The following is a 15,578-nucleotide window of genomic DNA, read 5'->3' as shown; positions in this document are numbered from 1 at the left end:
CGCAGCAGAGTGTGTGTGTGGGGAGGGTCAAAGACAAAAGAGGGTTTGAGGGGACTGGATGGAGAGCAGCAACGTTTGATTAATGGCCTACTTACTATTTTTATTGATTTCAGAGAGGAAGGCAGAGTGAGAGAGAGAGAGAGAAACATCAATGATGAGAGAGAATCCATGGCCTCCTGCATGTGCTCCATACTGGGGATTAAGCCCGCAATCCAGGAATGTGTCTTTGACCGGAACCAAACCTAGGTCCCTTTAGTTCGCAGGCTGCGGCTGTACCTACTCTACCAAACCATCTGGGGCGACCCATGGCCTATTTAAAAACCACTGCAGTAGGCTGAGCAGGGGTCTTACCATGATGGTGTTACCTGATAATGAGGGTGTCTGTCTTTATGTTGGAGTAATTGGAACTGCAACGAAGTAAAGACACAGCAATGGAGCCTACAAAGGGTTTCCACGCACACAATGCAATTTACTTCATGTGGCAGCTGAATTTGGTGAGCAGAGCCTTAGAAGAACATGCGGTCTCCAAGACCAGGGGCAGGGGAAAGTTCATGCTGAACATTCTGTGCTGTGAGTTACAACCTATATATATAAAGGCATGATATGCTAAGTGTCTGACCGAGTGGTCAACTGACTGGTCGCTACGACTTGCACTGACCACCCGGGGGCAGATGTTCCAACCAGTAAGTTGCTTGCTGCTGGGGTGGGGCCCATCAGGACCAGGCAAGACAGGACCAGACTTGCCCTGGAGCCCTCCTGTGATCCCACCCCAGCCCCAATTGGGACTGGGTGAGAAGATCAGGACTGTGTGAGACCACCGTGATCAGCCAGGTGGAGGGACCCCTGCCATTCATGAATTTGTGCACCAGGCATCTAGTAAGCTAATAAGTATTGTTTACTGCTCCTTTGCTTTACATGTTAGTCAGCAGAGGGTGCTAACACATAGAGCTTTTATCCTTTGCTTGGAATGGTCAGCATTCCCTAGCACTTACCTGGCTCGATCAAAGGGAAGACCATTCCATTCTTCAGTATTTGGAAGTTCTGATTGACCTATCTATCTTTTTCTATTGTTCAGCACTCTTCAGTATTCAATCACTAGATTATTAAATATCAGAAACAAATCTTTTGTCTTTCATACCTATGGGCTGATCAGTTAAACCTCACAGAAATAATCTTACTGAAGAAATAAGTACTAAAGCAAAAGTACACTAACTTAAGTTTGGTATGTAGCTTTTCTCTGAATTTATTATGGCCATTTATTACCTGCAATCATTTTTTAAGTGTTCATCATCTTCTATGAAAAGCACTTTGGTCTTGAAACTTGCACACTCCCTGCAGCCTGGTGCACCATGCTGCTCCATCTGCTACTTCAGATCCCACATAACTTGGTCAGTTCATAAAATAGATGGAGAACTCCAGCTCTTTCCAGTTACTTCCCAGCAGTGACAGTCACATAACAGTTTTAGCTTGTGGAGCTAAAATTATGTTATTTTTTTCTCCTAAAGTCTTTACTTCAGCAATTACAGTTTTATTTTTTTTGCTTTTTATATTTTTGCTAATATCAGAGGCTACAGAAGAAAATCATAAAAGTGTGGCTGATGCACTTAGGAGACAGGATCCTGAATATAAAGAGCATGGAGGAGACCTGTGACCAAAAGCTCAAGAATGAAATTCTAAAGAAATTGTTTGGTGTTCTTAAACAAGTAATAGATTTGGAATAAGTTGATGGAAACACAGCAATACTAGTGAAGTAGATAAGACTTAACATTTTATGGTGATAGTGTTTAAAAAAATACGTGTTTTTTATTGACAGTCAAGCCTTTCCCATGAATATTTAAGATAATTTTACGGAGTTACAGTATAGGGAATAGCATCCTCTGCTCTTTCTTACTCATAGCTTTTCTAACATGTATTGAGGGTCTGTGATTTGCTTTCATTTTATGGCACATTGTGAGTTGCTCAGCTCACATTGTAGATAAACTATAAAAGTGGTTGATCTAAGGCAGTTGTTCTCAACCTTCTGACCTTTTAAATACGGTTTCCCATGTTGTGACCCAACCATAAAATTATGTTCGTTGCTACTGCATAACTGTAATGTTGCTACTGTTATGAATCGTAATGTAAATAGCTGTTATGCAGGATGGTCTTAGGCGACCCCTGTGAAAGGGTCGTTCAACCACCAAAGGGGTCGCGACCCACAGGTTGATCAACTTTTTAAAAATTGACTTTTTTAAAAAAAAATAATAATAATTTTAGGGAGGAAAGGAGAGAGACAGATAAAAATCAGCATGAGAGAGAAATATTGATCTGTTGCCTCCTGTATGTGCCCTGATCAGGAATTGATCCCATGACCTTCCAATGCACTGGACAGTGCTTCAGCCATCTGAATCAGGCTGACCAGGGCTGGAATTATAATCCCTTTTAGTTCTCTTTTCCTCTCCCGCCTCATACTTGCCACTACGATGGAGGTATCTATCAATTTATAAATTATTCTGCCTAGTGGTTTTAGTGCTTATCAGGTAACATGTGCCCTGTATTCCTTCAAGATTCTGCAAAGCCAGAATCAAAAGAAATAAATGGAAATTAACAATGGAGCAAAAAAATTATACAGGAAAAGGAAAATATGATAACTATGGTTACTATGACTTCCCTATAATCTGAGTTTTAATGTGTTGCAGTGATTAACTACTCAGTGCAGACATCAAGCCCATATGGTAACTTTTCTCTACAGTGCTCAGTGTAGTGTCTAGCACACAGGTGTTCATATAATATTCATTGAGTAAATGAATTTGTGGTGAAGAGATGACTCAACTAACTTTTGGTATGTCTTAATAAGTGGTCTCTTTTTATTGCCTTGCCCGTAATTTGTCATGAGATTACATTACATAGTACTTACATTACATAGTACTGAGCTTATTCTTTAAAAGAATTCTAATTAAAATATAGTACCTTTCCATGTATAGATTTTGAAATGATGACATACATATAGTATGTCAGCTTCTCGAGTGTAATAGCAAGTGCTGACATGTCTGTAGTTGTTAAACCCTTAGGAATAAATGAATGAGTAAATGTGTATGTTAATTTTCCCACTGCTTCGCAGATCATGTACTGTTTGATGTTGTCTGGTTTGGGTATCCTCTATGACTTGAGCAAGGGTGGGAATTCACAGGATACTCACCATCTCTCTCAACTGAAACGTCTGCTAGTGGCAGTTGGTGGAGATAAGTAAAACTTGAAAGTGTGCTTTTGGTATTGCTAACCCAGATATGAGGGTGGTCGAAGTTGGCCCCGAACCCTATGCCCAGCCCTTGAGGGCAAAAGTTCTTTGGGGTGGGGATGGGGTGCAAGGCAAGGCAGGTGGATGTGACTGACTTCTTGTTCTTGGGATTTAGAGTCAGTTGTACCAGTGTAAATTGAACTTAATTTACTTTTGTGTGCCAATCCAGACCACCATGGAATAATTGTTCTCAATAACCTCACAATAACGAGTTTTGGGGACCAAATTAAAGGATTGTAGCAGGTTTTATATTCAGAATTTGCATCTCTGGGCTTTGGTACTGATAGTCCTTGAAGTTATGCATGGCCATGTTCATGCCCTTAGGTGCCCGGGTGCCACAGAAACCCATACATTGATAGGAATCTGTTCAGGAAAGTGACAAGAAAATCATTTTGGTCATTCTAATTCTCAGGTATCAACTTGAGCTAAAGGATGACTACATCGATAGATCTAACAGACTGGGTGAAGAGGACAGGAAGAATAAAGGTGATTCTTGTGGAGAAGAAAGCTGCATTTGTAAATTTCTGGTATAGGTTATTAGCTTCCTAAATTGGGCCTGTTCTAAATTTATATGTGTGTGTGTAGCTTACATTTTACTTTTACTACAAAATTAATCATTATTTTGTTCTTTTAATTTTACGTATCAAAAATGACCTTAACCTGAGAGAGGTAGGGTATTCAGGAGGTTTTTCTTCCCCCATCTACTTTCCTCCCTCCCCTTTGACCACCACTTGCTTGTTATCAATATTTATGGGCCTGTCTGTTTTGTTTTGTTTATTTTTATTTCTTAAGATTCCACATGTAAGTTAAATCATAAGGTATTTGTTTTTCTCTGTAACTTATTTCATCATAATATCCTTTAGATTCATCCATGTTGTCACAGGTGGCAAGATTTTATTCATTTCAGTGGCTGAGTAATATATCACATCTTCTGTATCCACACATTCATTTATTGATGGTAGTCTAGGTTGCTTCCAAATCTTGTCTGTTACTAGTAATGCTGCAGTGAACATGTGGGTGCACATGTATGTCTTTTCAAATTGGCATGTTGTTGTTTTTTACATATACTGAGAAGTAGAATTATTAGAACATATGGCCGCTCTTATTATTATTTTTTTTGGGGGGGTGGGGGTGGGGAGAGTGACTTCACACTGTTTTTCCATAGTGGCTGCACCAATCTGCATTCCCACCAACAGTGTATGAGGGTTCTCTTTTTTCCACATCTTGGCCAGCACTTGTTATTTATCCATTTATTGATGATAGCTGTTCTAACAGGTGGGAGGTGATATCTCATTGTGGTTTTAAGCATGAGAGACTTCATTTTTTACTTATGGAAAATTTTAACTTCTCCATTCCCTGTGACCTCTTTCCTTATTTCTTTTACTTGTAACATATGTTTATGCCTCATGATATTTTTACCTGACATATAACTTCCTAAACTGTTTTATAACTAACCCAGGAGTAGGAAAGTTGAATAATTTTTCAATCTCTTGATATTTTATGTCTCAGTATATTTGTAGAAACTTGTCTATGAAAAGAAGTGAACTTAAGTAGAAATTTCAAAGGAACCAGAGCTGGGTACTTGATAAGGACCCATAAGGTCACCCAGTGTGTGGCTGCTCCTCTGTGACTATCTTGTGAAAACTAGACTAATACTTCTTAGGAATTAGTACCATCATGTAGTCAGCTAATTTTTTTTTAATGATATATCTGCATAGACTCATATTGAATGAAGTGGAAATGATGAAATAGACATTAAAATCATAAGACAAATCTTTGTATTTAAGGAAATTCAGATCTTTGTGTATGAGGGCTCTGAGCAGCTGGTGCAACTGGTTGGTATGTGTAGTGGAAGAAAGTTCACAATATATGTGACCATTAAGACTTCCCATCACCTGTTGGGTAATAGGACTTATTTCTTACTTTCCCTACTGATTTTTGACTATGACACCTGCTATTTTAGATGATGAAATAATCGTCATTAGGTCTGACATTGTACATAAATTCTTAAATGAGTTTTTATTCACTAGAAAAACATCTTAAATTGGTTGGCTTTCTCTTTCAGAAAAACCTATTCTTTTGCAAGAGCAGTCCATGGCTACCAATTCAAAACAGGAAGAAGAATGCAATCATTCTGCAACTCGTGTGAAAGAACTTGAGGTAATTGCTAAGCCTATTGTTTTTTGAAGTCGATAAAACTTCAAGGCAGTAGATGAAATTTTAGCTTCAGCCATACATTATTTAGCTTGATGTGTTTAGACTGTTTATTTTATGACTGAGAAGGCCCAACTTAAGTTAATTTAGTAGTTCTTCCTTTTAGTCCTTCCTGCTTGTTGCCTCGAACAAGTTCCTTAATCATTGGGGTGGTTGAGGTTCCGTGGTGAGCTGACCTATGTGCCTAGCCCATAGCAGGTGGCCAGTGCTTTTAGTTTCTGCCTTAGCCTCTCCTTCCTTCCCATCAGCAGAAGGTGAACATTCCTGTCATTACATTGGGATCTTACAGGATAAAACAGAATGAGATGTGCTTTTCACATGCCATTTATTTTCTTGCTGTTCATCACGTGTGCTCTCTGAAGGACAGAGCTGGAACTTGATGTACCTGGATATATCCTGCACATAAAATGTATTTTTGCAGCTGTAATGATCTATTTATTTGAGAACATTGTAGACTTTTGTATGTAAACATGAAATGTATAAAAAAAGGAAAGCACCACAGCATGTTTGTGATAGCTCAGCTTTTCATTTTTATAAACATTGCTGCAGTCTGTGATTGCTATTGGGACCTTAGTTGTATCTGGAAAATGGGCAACAAACTTAATCTGAAGCACTTGCTTTGTAGGCCAGGGTTCTGCATAAGTATAAGGTTGGATGAACTTCCCCCGCCCCTTCTAGGGCAAAGATGAGCTTCCATGTTGGAATCAGGTTCTTCTTACTGCAGAGAATGAGTCCTCTGTCCAGTGACCTTACTTACTATGACACCCAGTTTATAGCAGCCTGCCAGTTTTTGCATAAGAAGTACTGCAGTAACTGTTCAAATGCAAGTTTTTTTTCAATTCCAGCTTGAACTCGAATCTCTCAAGGCCCAGTTCTTGGCAATAACCAAGCAAAACCACCTGCTGAATGAAGAGATGAAAGAGATGAGTGGCTATTCGCTTCTAAAAGAAGAGAAATTAGAGCTTCAGGCTCAAAATAAATTACTTAAACAACAACTGGAAGAGAGCAGAAATGAAAACTTGCATCTTTTTAACCGTATGTCTTTTTCCTGATTTGCATGTCTTTGTAATTCATATTAGCTTAATATTATGACACTATGCTTTGTATCTGTAAGGAAGGCTTCAATCAGGAAAATTTTTGTAAAATTAAGATTCTCAATTTGAAGTTACTTCCTTTTTTGCTTGCTATTACTATAGTATATTATTAGTGTCACTAAGAAGTATCTTTAAACTACAAATCTGCCTTCTGGGTTGTACAAATCTCCCCTCACTTTCTGCTGCTCAGATTTGGCCATTGAGAAGGAGGAATGAGAGTGAGGTTGAGGTTATTATTCCCTCTCCACCATTGCATCCTCACCCCCACTGTATATATTGGCTGTGGGCTGGCCCTGTGCCTCTCAGCAAGGCAAGATCCAGTGCTTACAGGATGACCTCTCACCATTGCTCTGTGCCTGTGCCAGATCTTTCTCTCCCAATTCTGGGAATTCTTCCCTCCCTGATGGTTTAGGCCAAGTGCGGAGACTGTCCTGCCCACAGGCTATAGAAGACCCATAAAATCTTTTGATCTGGCCCTGCCAAGGCATTAGGGGTGAGTTAATTAAATGTTTGACCAAATATAGGAGGCTAATTAAGTTGATAATTTTGTATGACCTGCAAATGATGTTATAAATATCCATGTCAAAACCGGTTTGGCTCAGTGGATGGAGCGTCGGCCTGCAGACTGAAGGGTCCCAGGTTCGATTCCGGTCAAGGGCATGTGCCTGGGTTGCGGGCACATCCCCAATGGGGGATGTGCAGGAGGCAGCTGATCGATGTTTCTCTCTCATCGATGTTTCTGGCTCTCTATCTCTCTCCCTTCCCCTCTGTAAAAAATCAATAAAATATATTTAAAAATAAATAACTAACTAAAAATAAATATCCCAATGGCCCTTGGCAGAAGAAAGTTTCCCCACTCCTACTTTGGGCCCACGGAGTTAACAGCATGGCCCCATTACTAGCCCAGAGAACTATACCACCCTTAGTGGCTAACCAACATGAATCACCCTTTAGTGGTTCTTCAGTGACTGAAATGGTGGAACTCCATCTGATGTCTGCTTGAACCCTGAGTGTTGCTGACTGGTGCACAGATCAGATTAGACCTAGGGGTACTTAACAGGTTTTGATGGAGAACTCCTTTTATGCCTCCTGTGTGTGATAGAGGAAAGAGGTGGGCTTTCAGGTTAGTTAAAGGATTTGAAAGAATTTCTTTCATTTGCATTAGAAAAGAGTAGTGAACTTTGCCTCTGCATGCATTAAACTCTTCTGAAATTTGTGCTCTTAGTCCATTCCATAGAATTAATATGGTATTAACTACATGTGTACAAAGAAAAGAAAGAACAATTTAAAATATCTTTAGCTGCTTTTGCTAAGTGAAATGGGAAAACTTACTGTTGATAATCACTAGGCTTTTTTACCTTCTTAGTTATAGCTCAACCACCTCCTGAACTGGTAAATTTGCAGAAACAGTTGAAGGAAGCAGGAGCTGCTTTCGTGTTAGGGCATAAGAAGTTTGAAACTCACAAGGAGGCTCTGTAGAGACAGCTGCAAAGTGAAGTGAGTACTGATCTTTATTTGGTCGGGTGTTAGTCTGATCCACTGTGTACACATGTAAGCTTGGTGTGTGTCACACCAGTGTAAATCAGATTGGTTTTAACATCAAAAATTATCCCCCCACTATTCTAAGGTAACCTTCTCACCTGAGAAATTCCTGGGTGATGATATAACTATATTTATAACAGTAATAAAATCCCAAGGAAAGCGCACTCATAAACAGAAATTGTCCCAGTCTCGGTTGTGCCCTCTAGTAATGTCTCTTGATTCTTGCCCTGTGACTTAGAATTGTTGACACTCTGGTGTCTGCCTCATACCTTATAGAACTGTTCTTAGAGATGAGTGCAAATGGAGGTGGCAAACTTGTTTGTGTGCTCTATTGTTTTCTAGGGACCTGTGGACCACAGGCATGAAGCTGCTCAGAATGGGCAAAATGGAAAAGAGAATAAGCCCTATAAAAGACTTGTTCCTTTTGAAGTGAACTGGGATGTCTTCTACATTGATTTCTTCCCTTCTTTAAATCTTTTCAGACTGAGCATTCTGCAAAGCTGAAGGCCTGGATATTAAATTATGATGCTTCTGTAAGGAGGTTAACTATGCAGGTGGCTGATTTAAAATTGCAACTGAAGCAGATTGAGACAGGTTAGAGAGATTTTTAACTTACAAATGTGTATGTGTCAAACTTCCAGTATATATGGAAATGTAATGATCACTACTGAAGTTTCAGTAATTCTCATAGTAGGGGAAAAGCCATAGAAATATGTCATCTTAGAAGTAAAAACTCTGTCCATTTCAGGAATACCAACCAGTCAGTCATCAGCTAACGTGACTTGCTTTTATAGGTTCCTTTGGCTTGGAAGAGCCTTGTACCCCAAATAAGAAAGGTGTAATGGCACAGAGGTTCCCAAATTCATGGACCTTGGTTTTTCTTTTATATTTGTTACCTTGATAATAAGATCAATCTGACCCTTCAGGGTTTTTACGTGTTCCTTGAGAGATGAGTAAAATATGTGAGAAGCAGGGTGACTTATGTCACACTAGAGGCCTGGTGCATGAATTTGTACATGGGTGGGGTCCCTCAGTGTGGCCTGTGGGGATTGTGCTGAAACTGGCAGTCCAGCGCCACCTGCTGCTACTGCCTACCACTCTCGCTCATCCTGATCCTGCTGCACCTGCCACAGGCTCACGCCCAGTCAGTCCTGATCAGGAGAAGCTCGTCTGCTGCAGTGGCGCTTGCCTGCATCTGGCGCCTGTCCCAAAGGGTATGGGATGGAGGGGTCGGTGGGGGGAGAACGCAATCTGCCCTTTGGGCAGGTGGTGGGATGCCCTTGCCTGCCCAGGATCCAGATCTGTCCCTGATGTTCGCAGGGATTGTCAAGATTTCTTCCTTGCAGAGTATCTAGGGAGGGGAAGCAGCTGCGGTGCCTGAGGCCAACTTTCAGGAGGCTAGTGGCCCTGTGCTAGTGGTACTGGTCTGTTGGTGCCTGGCCTGTTCTCTAGAGATTGGACCTGCAGGACTACTGAGGGAGTGAGTGGCTACTGCTGCTGGCTGGTGGGCCTCCAGGAACAGGTCAGTCAGCAGAGCAGCACTCCCCCTGTGGGAGCGCACTCACCACCAGGGGGCAGCTCCTGCGTTGAGTGTCTGCCCCCTGGTATCAGTACATGTCAGAGTGACTGGTGGACCTGTCTTGCAGTTGCTTTAGATAGAGGTTAGTATATATCACATTGATTATATACAATGTTTATGTTTTTGCACCTCAGTTTTGAAGTTACTGATTAACCTTGGTTGGACACATTTAACTTCTTTGTGATAACCATTATAATAACCTGGTTATTAACAGGGAAGGAGTAAAAGGAAGATTAGGTAATAGAGACATGCCATTTATACAGCTTTGCCAGGGAATTGCAGTTAATAGTCTCCAAGTTTATTACCTAAAGATCACTGTGGGAAGGCACTAGACAATGGACCCATGCCCAGTGAGGTCTGCATGACGTGGGATGTTGCTTATCTGTTAGTCAGTCACACCAGGGAATAAGTCAGTAGCCAGAAATAGGCATGCCACCGCAAGTACAGGAATATTTAATTTTTAAGCTCCTGAACAAAGAAGCCCCTCTCTCTCGCTGCTCACCTCAGATTCCCAGCTTATGGTGTTCTTACCTCCCTCTACTCACCCTGTGACCCACAGCCATGTAGACTTCACACAGTGTACTGATGTACTAAATGTAGCCTGACACTAAATCATGCCCTGCTCCACCATGGAATGGACACTCTGGATACTGGCCCTACTCTTTGATTCTGCTGGAGCCCCGTCTGCACTCTTTTCAGGACTAGGCTAAGGGACATTGAACCCTGCAGACCAGAAAATATAATTACACACCAATAAAATACATTCATTCTCCCATGGGAGTCTTAGAAATGTCTTTTTCTAAAGATACTGCAAGAGCCACCCACTACCACTAAAGTCGGAAAAATTTGACCCAGTGATTTCTCCAGCTACAGTTGGACCTCAGTTTCCTCATTTGCAATGGGGATATGAATATCTACTTTGTCATGGTGAAGAAGGCAAAATGAGATGGCTCTCAGTTGAGTGCCTGCAACACATCAGATACTCAGAAGGATTACTGCTATCATGTTACTGCATGTTTGCCCTGAGGATGCATACTGCCTGCCTCTTCTTCATAACAGGTGTACTGAAGCTGAGATACAAAGCTCAAAAAGAAAGTTTCTGTGTGTTAGCAGTTGAACTGGTTTCCACATTTCCTGGCCTGGAGCCTTCCTCAGTTCCTATTTGTACTCACTCCTCCTCAGTTCCTTTTCCCATCTTCCACGCTAGTTTCATTTTTATCTCTTGACTCCTTCCCTGTTCCTTATTTTCTCTCACGCCTATTTGCTAAACTGCCCACAGCTGAAATCACAGTGATCTCGAAAGATGAATAGTGTGAGGATGGAACCTTTTCAAACACATGCATTGCCCTGGAGGCATTGCTGGAGAGTAGCGGCCACAAGACTGGCTATGCATGTTCAGGTTTTGCTTAGGGAGTCCCAGCATCTGTACACCTCCCTACCTGTATGACCTAGCCTTAGCTCCCCAGGTGTAATGTGGGAGGAGCAGAGTTGTTAGTCTTGTTGTGGCTGCAGGTCCTCATACCCTTATCTGAAAACTAGAGGCCTGATGCATGAAATTTGTGCACTCACCTTCGGTGGCTCGCCTCAGACCTCGCAGCTGTGGCTTTGTCTGGAAGGTTGTCCAGAAGGATGTCTGGAAGGTCATTCGGCTGTCCGGTCTAATTAGCACATTATGCTTTTATTATCGACTAGAGGCCTGGTGCACAAAATTCCTGCAGTCAGGCGGAAGGGGCCCCCCAGCCTGGCCTGTGCCCTCTCAGTTCTGGAGCCCCACGATAGATCACCCCAAAGATGTAGGCTCCTGGATGAATTGCCCCAAAGAGGTAGGCTGGAGTAGGGTCCCTGCCTGCAGGCATGTAAAGCCTCGGGACCCCCAGTGCTAGAAGCTAAGACCAGCAGGTCATAATAAATGCGAGAAGTTCACCAGAAGGCTGATGGGCTTCGATATTCAGCAGGGCTGAAAATCTGCAAATTATTACCTGCTGCTAGAGGAAAGGCCAAAAGCAGTTCCTCTAACCTGATAATTTTTTCCTGTTTATCAAACCTGACCTTTGATATGTGTGTTTATTTTGCTAAAGGGCAAAATGTGTAAATAAAAAGCCATGGGTCCAGAAATTCGGCAAGCCACTCCACTAGAGAGCTGGTTTCCGCCTGGCTTTCCCCCATCCCTTCCAAATTTATACTTCTTGTCCAGTGTATCCATTTATGTGTCAGCCCCTTCTCCAAATTCCTGAACCCTTGATGCAAAAAGACTGCGGCACCCCAGGCCACGCCATGTGGAGCTAGCTGCCAGGCCCCACCTCCGTGCACACAGCATCAAGTCTGCGCCCACCTGTGCACGCAGCCTCCTGATGATGGATGTGATGGGCATGAGGGCATTGCGGCGTGAGGGCTTAACAACCACATAAACTTATATTAGCATAGATAGATTGGGCCCTATAGTGGTTTTGCCACAGCCCTGGGAGTTCTGGGGCAGCATCCTTTAGTGAACCATGTTTGCAGTCAAATATGTGACTATCCATGCTGGGTAGAATAAATAAAGGTAATGAATGGATTTGCATCAGTTCAGGTAAAGTTTATCAACAGTGAATTCAGGTCTGCTTAGGCTTTGTTACCAAATTTATGAATATGATTGTGGATCGTGGGTTGTGAAATAATATCATGCATTAAGAAGGAAGGCCTAGCTCTGGCTAATTTTGTTCAGTGGTTAGAGCGATGGCTTGCAGACCAAAAGATGGTGGGTTCCATTTCTGTCAACCACATATACCTCAGTTGTGGGTTTTCTCACCATCTTTGGTTGGGGGTGCATGTGGGAGGCCAAGTTGAGGTGTCTCTCACATCAGTGTTTCTCTTCTCTCTCCCTATTCCTCTACTCTTCCCTTTCACTCTTCAATGGAAAATACATCTTTAAATCAGGACTAAAAAAAAGGCCTAAAAACAAGGTCTGTGAAGTTATAACTGGTACATAAAGCTCTCAAAAAAATGCTAATAAATAAGAATTGGCTTCAGAAATTGTTTAGTGTGCATATTTGTTCTTATTAATACCTCTCTCTTCATTTAAAAAAAATATCAAGCATATTTGAATTTTTTTTCCTGCTCATTGGTCACATTATTTTCATTTAGCCCCCAGCCAAAGCCATCTCTGTTTCATCATTCTGCCAGCAGATTTATGGTGTCTCCTACTGGTGAAACAAGCAGGGATTTCTTGAAAAAAAAAATCATCTCAAACAGGAAAAGCTGATGGGAGAGACAGTTACACCAAGGATCATAAATCATCCAAATACAAGCACAGTTGTTTGCTCCCACATTTCTGATCTTTAGTTTGTAATCACACCAAGGCAAGAATGAAAGAGCTAGAGCAAGAGATTGATTGCTTAGAAAAAGCTTTCTTCGGTATTCTGTTGCTAGAAGCCCACTAGCATCTAAGAGTCTGCCTCCACTCATGTAGGTAAGCTTCTGCAGAAAGGGTTTCAGGACTTTCATGGTCCTTTTATCTGAGTACGAGTGAGTGAGCTGTAGAGAGCAAGAAGGAGGAGAAGTCTATGCTTGCTGTACCTGGGAAATCTTTAGCCTGAGTAGCTTCATCCTCACTGCACCTATGGTTGCCTGCTTACCAGAGACTTCTCCCCTGTGACATAACATTGTGGGAGGCAACGGGTTAGAGCAAGTTCAGCATTTTGCTTGACATGCAGACGTGTTCAGAGAATGGTAATCAATGGCTTTTCCCTTACTGCTGATTAGTTTTATTATTAATGCTGAATCCTTAATAATGTGGGTCAGTTATACGTCATACTCAACTATTTGCAAGGATAATAGAATTTCTTTTCAAATTAAACTCCTTAGGAACCATGTTGCTGTTTTCACTGTGTAATTTGTAATACTCTTGTCCTGATACCTTTTGCCCTTTAGGTCTGGACCAATCCCAGTCCTTTGCTTTTCCCAGTCCTTGTCCTGAAAGAATGCTCCCGCCTTCAGCAACTGAATCTAGGCACAGCCTTTCCATCCATTCACTCTCAAGCCTTCTGGAGCAGAAAGCCAAGTAAGTTCCACATTCTGATTGGCCCAGCCAAGTCTGGTTAGCTGAATGGCCCTGACTTTGCGTTGTTTTAAAGTGACGCTCAAGACCATGTGGAGTGTAGAATCAGATTGTAAGATGATGTGTAATCTTCAAGAATCTTCTGAATTATTTGGGGAAAATTCCTTTTAGCAAATAATTAATTTTTCCTTGTTTGCTAAACCTGATGTGTACACAGTGCACTATGGTAGCAGTAAGCATTTTCATAGTTCTATGAATAGACTTGGTTTATAGAAATAAAAAAGCAACATACAAAATCTACAAAAGCAAATTCAGTTTATTTTTAAACTTGAAGTAGTTTCACACATTTTAATTTTAAAGTCCTTCAAAAAAAATAAGTCAGTTAAAAAATATTTGGGCATTTAGTCCAAACAAAAGTCTAATTTGTCTATTGAGATAAATACTGAATTGGTAGTGGGTTGTAGGGTCTGATTGCTGAAGTAGAATGGCGTATGTAGAAGTTGGGTGGCGGGTCACCCAGGCTGGGATTGAGGCGCATAGGAGACTCCTGTCTGTGCTTGATCCATATGGACGGCACTCTGACTCCTTAGTTCTGGGCTCCAGGCTGGACATCTGTCTGCATATTTTGATTCACTCCCAGTGTACAGAGTTGAAAACTGCCACATGTGTCCATCATGGTCCTAATGCGTGTAATGTGCATTTATTTATATTGCTTTCTCATGATAAAGCCAAGAGGAGAAACAGCACACCCATGTGGGAGTTAGGGCACTTGGATGCACATGGGGCTTGTAGTTTTGCATCTTCAGCTGACTCATACTGATGCTGTGCAGAATTCGTTCTTTTCAAAAACGTTTTGTGGTTCTTGAAAATATAAAAGCATTGAGAGTGCCACATTATTTCTTGTCAGCAATATAATTAATACCTGCCTCACAGTGTAAGGTGGTTCTGCAGAGTGCCCAAGCTAATGTCTTGATTACTTGGAATGATGCCAGTTGCATGGAGCGTGCCCAGTGCAGGACAGCTTTCATTTTCACAGAGCACAGTTCATTCTCTAGAGCAGCGGTTCTCAACCTGTGGGTCGAGACCCCTTGGGGGTCAAATGACCCTTTCACAGGGGTCGCCTAAGACCATCGGAAAACATATATATAATTACATATTGTTTTTGTGATTAATCACTATGCTTTAATTATGTTCAATTTGTAACAATGAAAATACATCCTGCATATCAGATATTTACATGACGATTCTCAACAGTAGCAAAATTACAGTTATGAAGTAGCAACGAAAATAATTTTATGGTTGGGGGTCACCACAACATGAGGAACTGTATTAAAGGGTCGCGGCATTAGGAAGGTTGAGAACCACCGCCCTAGAGCCTTTTCCAGAGTCACAAAGGCTTTTCATAGCCCTGTGCTCTTGGTTTTACCTTATTACAACTTCACACTCATGAATTTTATTCTTTCAACCCAGTCTTTATCAAAGACAAACTGAAGTTCAAGACAGACATAAATTTTCAAATGTGGATGAACTATCTTTTGAGGATAATGAGGAATTTGGATCATCTTTTGAACGTAAGTTTAAATGTAAGTACCAGTTTTTAACAGTTGAAAATGTAGAAAGCTAACTCTTGGTGAAATATATCCATTGTTAAATCAAAGGCCTTAAAAATTACAACATTTGTATTTTGTGATAAAAACATGGATACAGATGTATTACCTTTTTTATATCACAGATTTTGATGGGTCTATTTGAGTGTTACTTTTTTTTAATTTTCAAGATAACCAATAATTTCAAAGTTGGAGCTAAGCTCACAAGTGAACCCTTAACTTAATTTAC

General features: G+C 41.2%; 1 protein-coding gene across 1 annotated transcript in view; it reads left to right on the top strand.

Annotated features, from left to right (window-relative positions):
- LOC308512416 (centriole and centriolar satellite protein OFD1-like) overlaps positions 1-15,578 on the top strand; it is a gene marked incomplete at both ends in the record, with an annotated part of 60,659 nt that overhangs the window by 26,777 nt on the left and 18,304 nt on the right. The window contains 10 exon segments of the mRNA XM_081082175.1: positions 1,566-1,618; positions 1,620-1,684; positions 3,690-3,763; positions 5,343-5,437; positions 6,337-6,526; positions 7,952-8,061; positions 8,065-8,082; positions 8,610-8,705; positions 13,621-13,745; positions 15,213-15,325. Coding sequence (XP_080938301.1) covers positions 1,566-1,618; positions 1,620-1,684; positions 3,690-3,763; positions 5,343-5,437; positions 6,337-6,526; positions 7,952-8,061; positions 8,065-8,082; positions 8,610-8,705; positions 13,621-13,745; positions 15,213-15,325 — 939 coding nt within the window.

This window comes from Myotis nattereri (assembly GCF_964212035.1).
Source record: "Myotis nattereri genome assembly, chromosome: Y".
NCBI lineage: Eukaryota > Metazoa > Chordata > Mammalia > Chiroptera > Vespertilionidae > Myotis > Myotis nattereri.
This window is presented reverse-complemented; position numbering and strand designations above follow the sequence as displayed.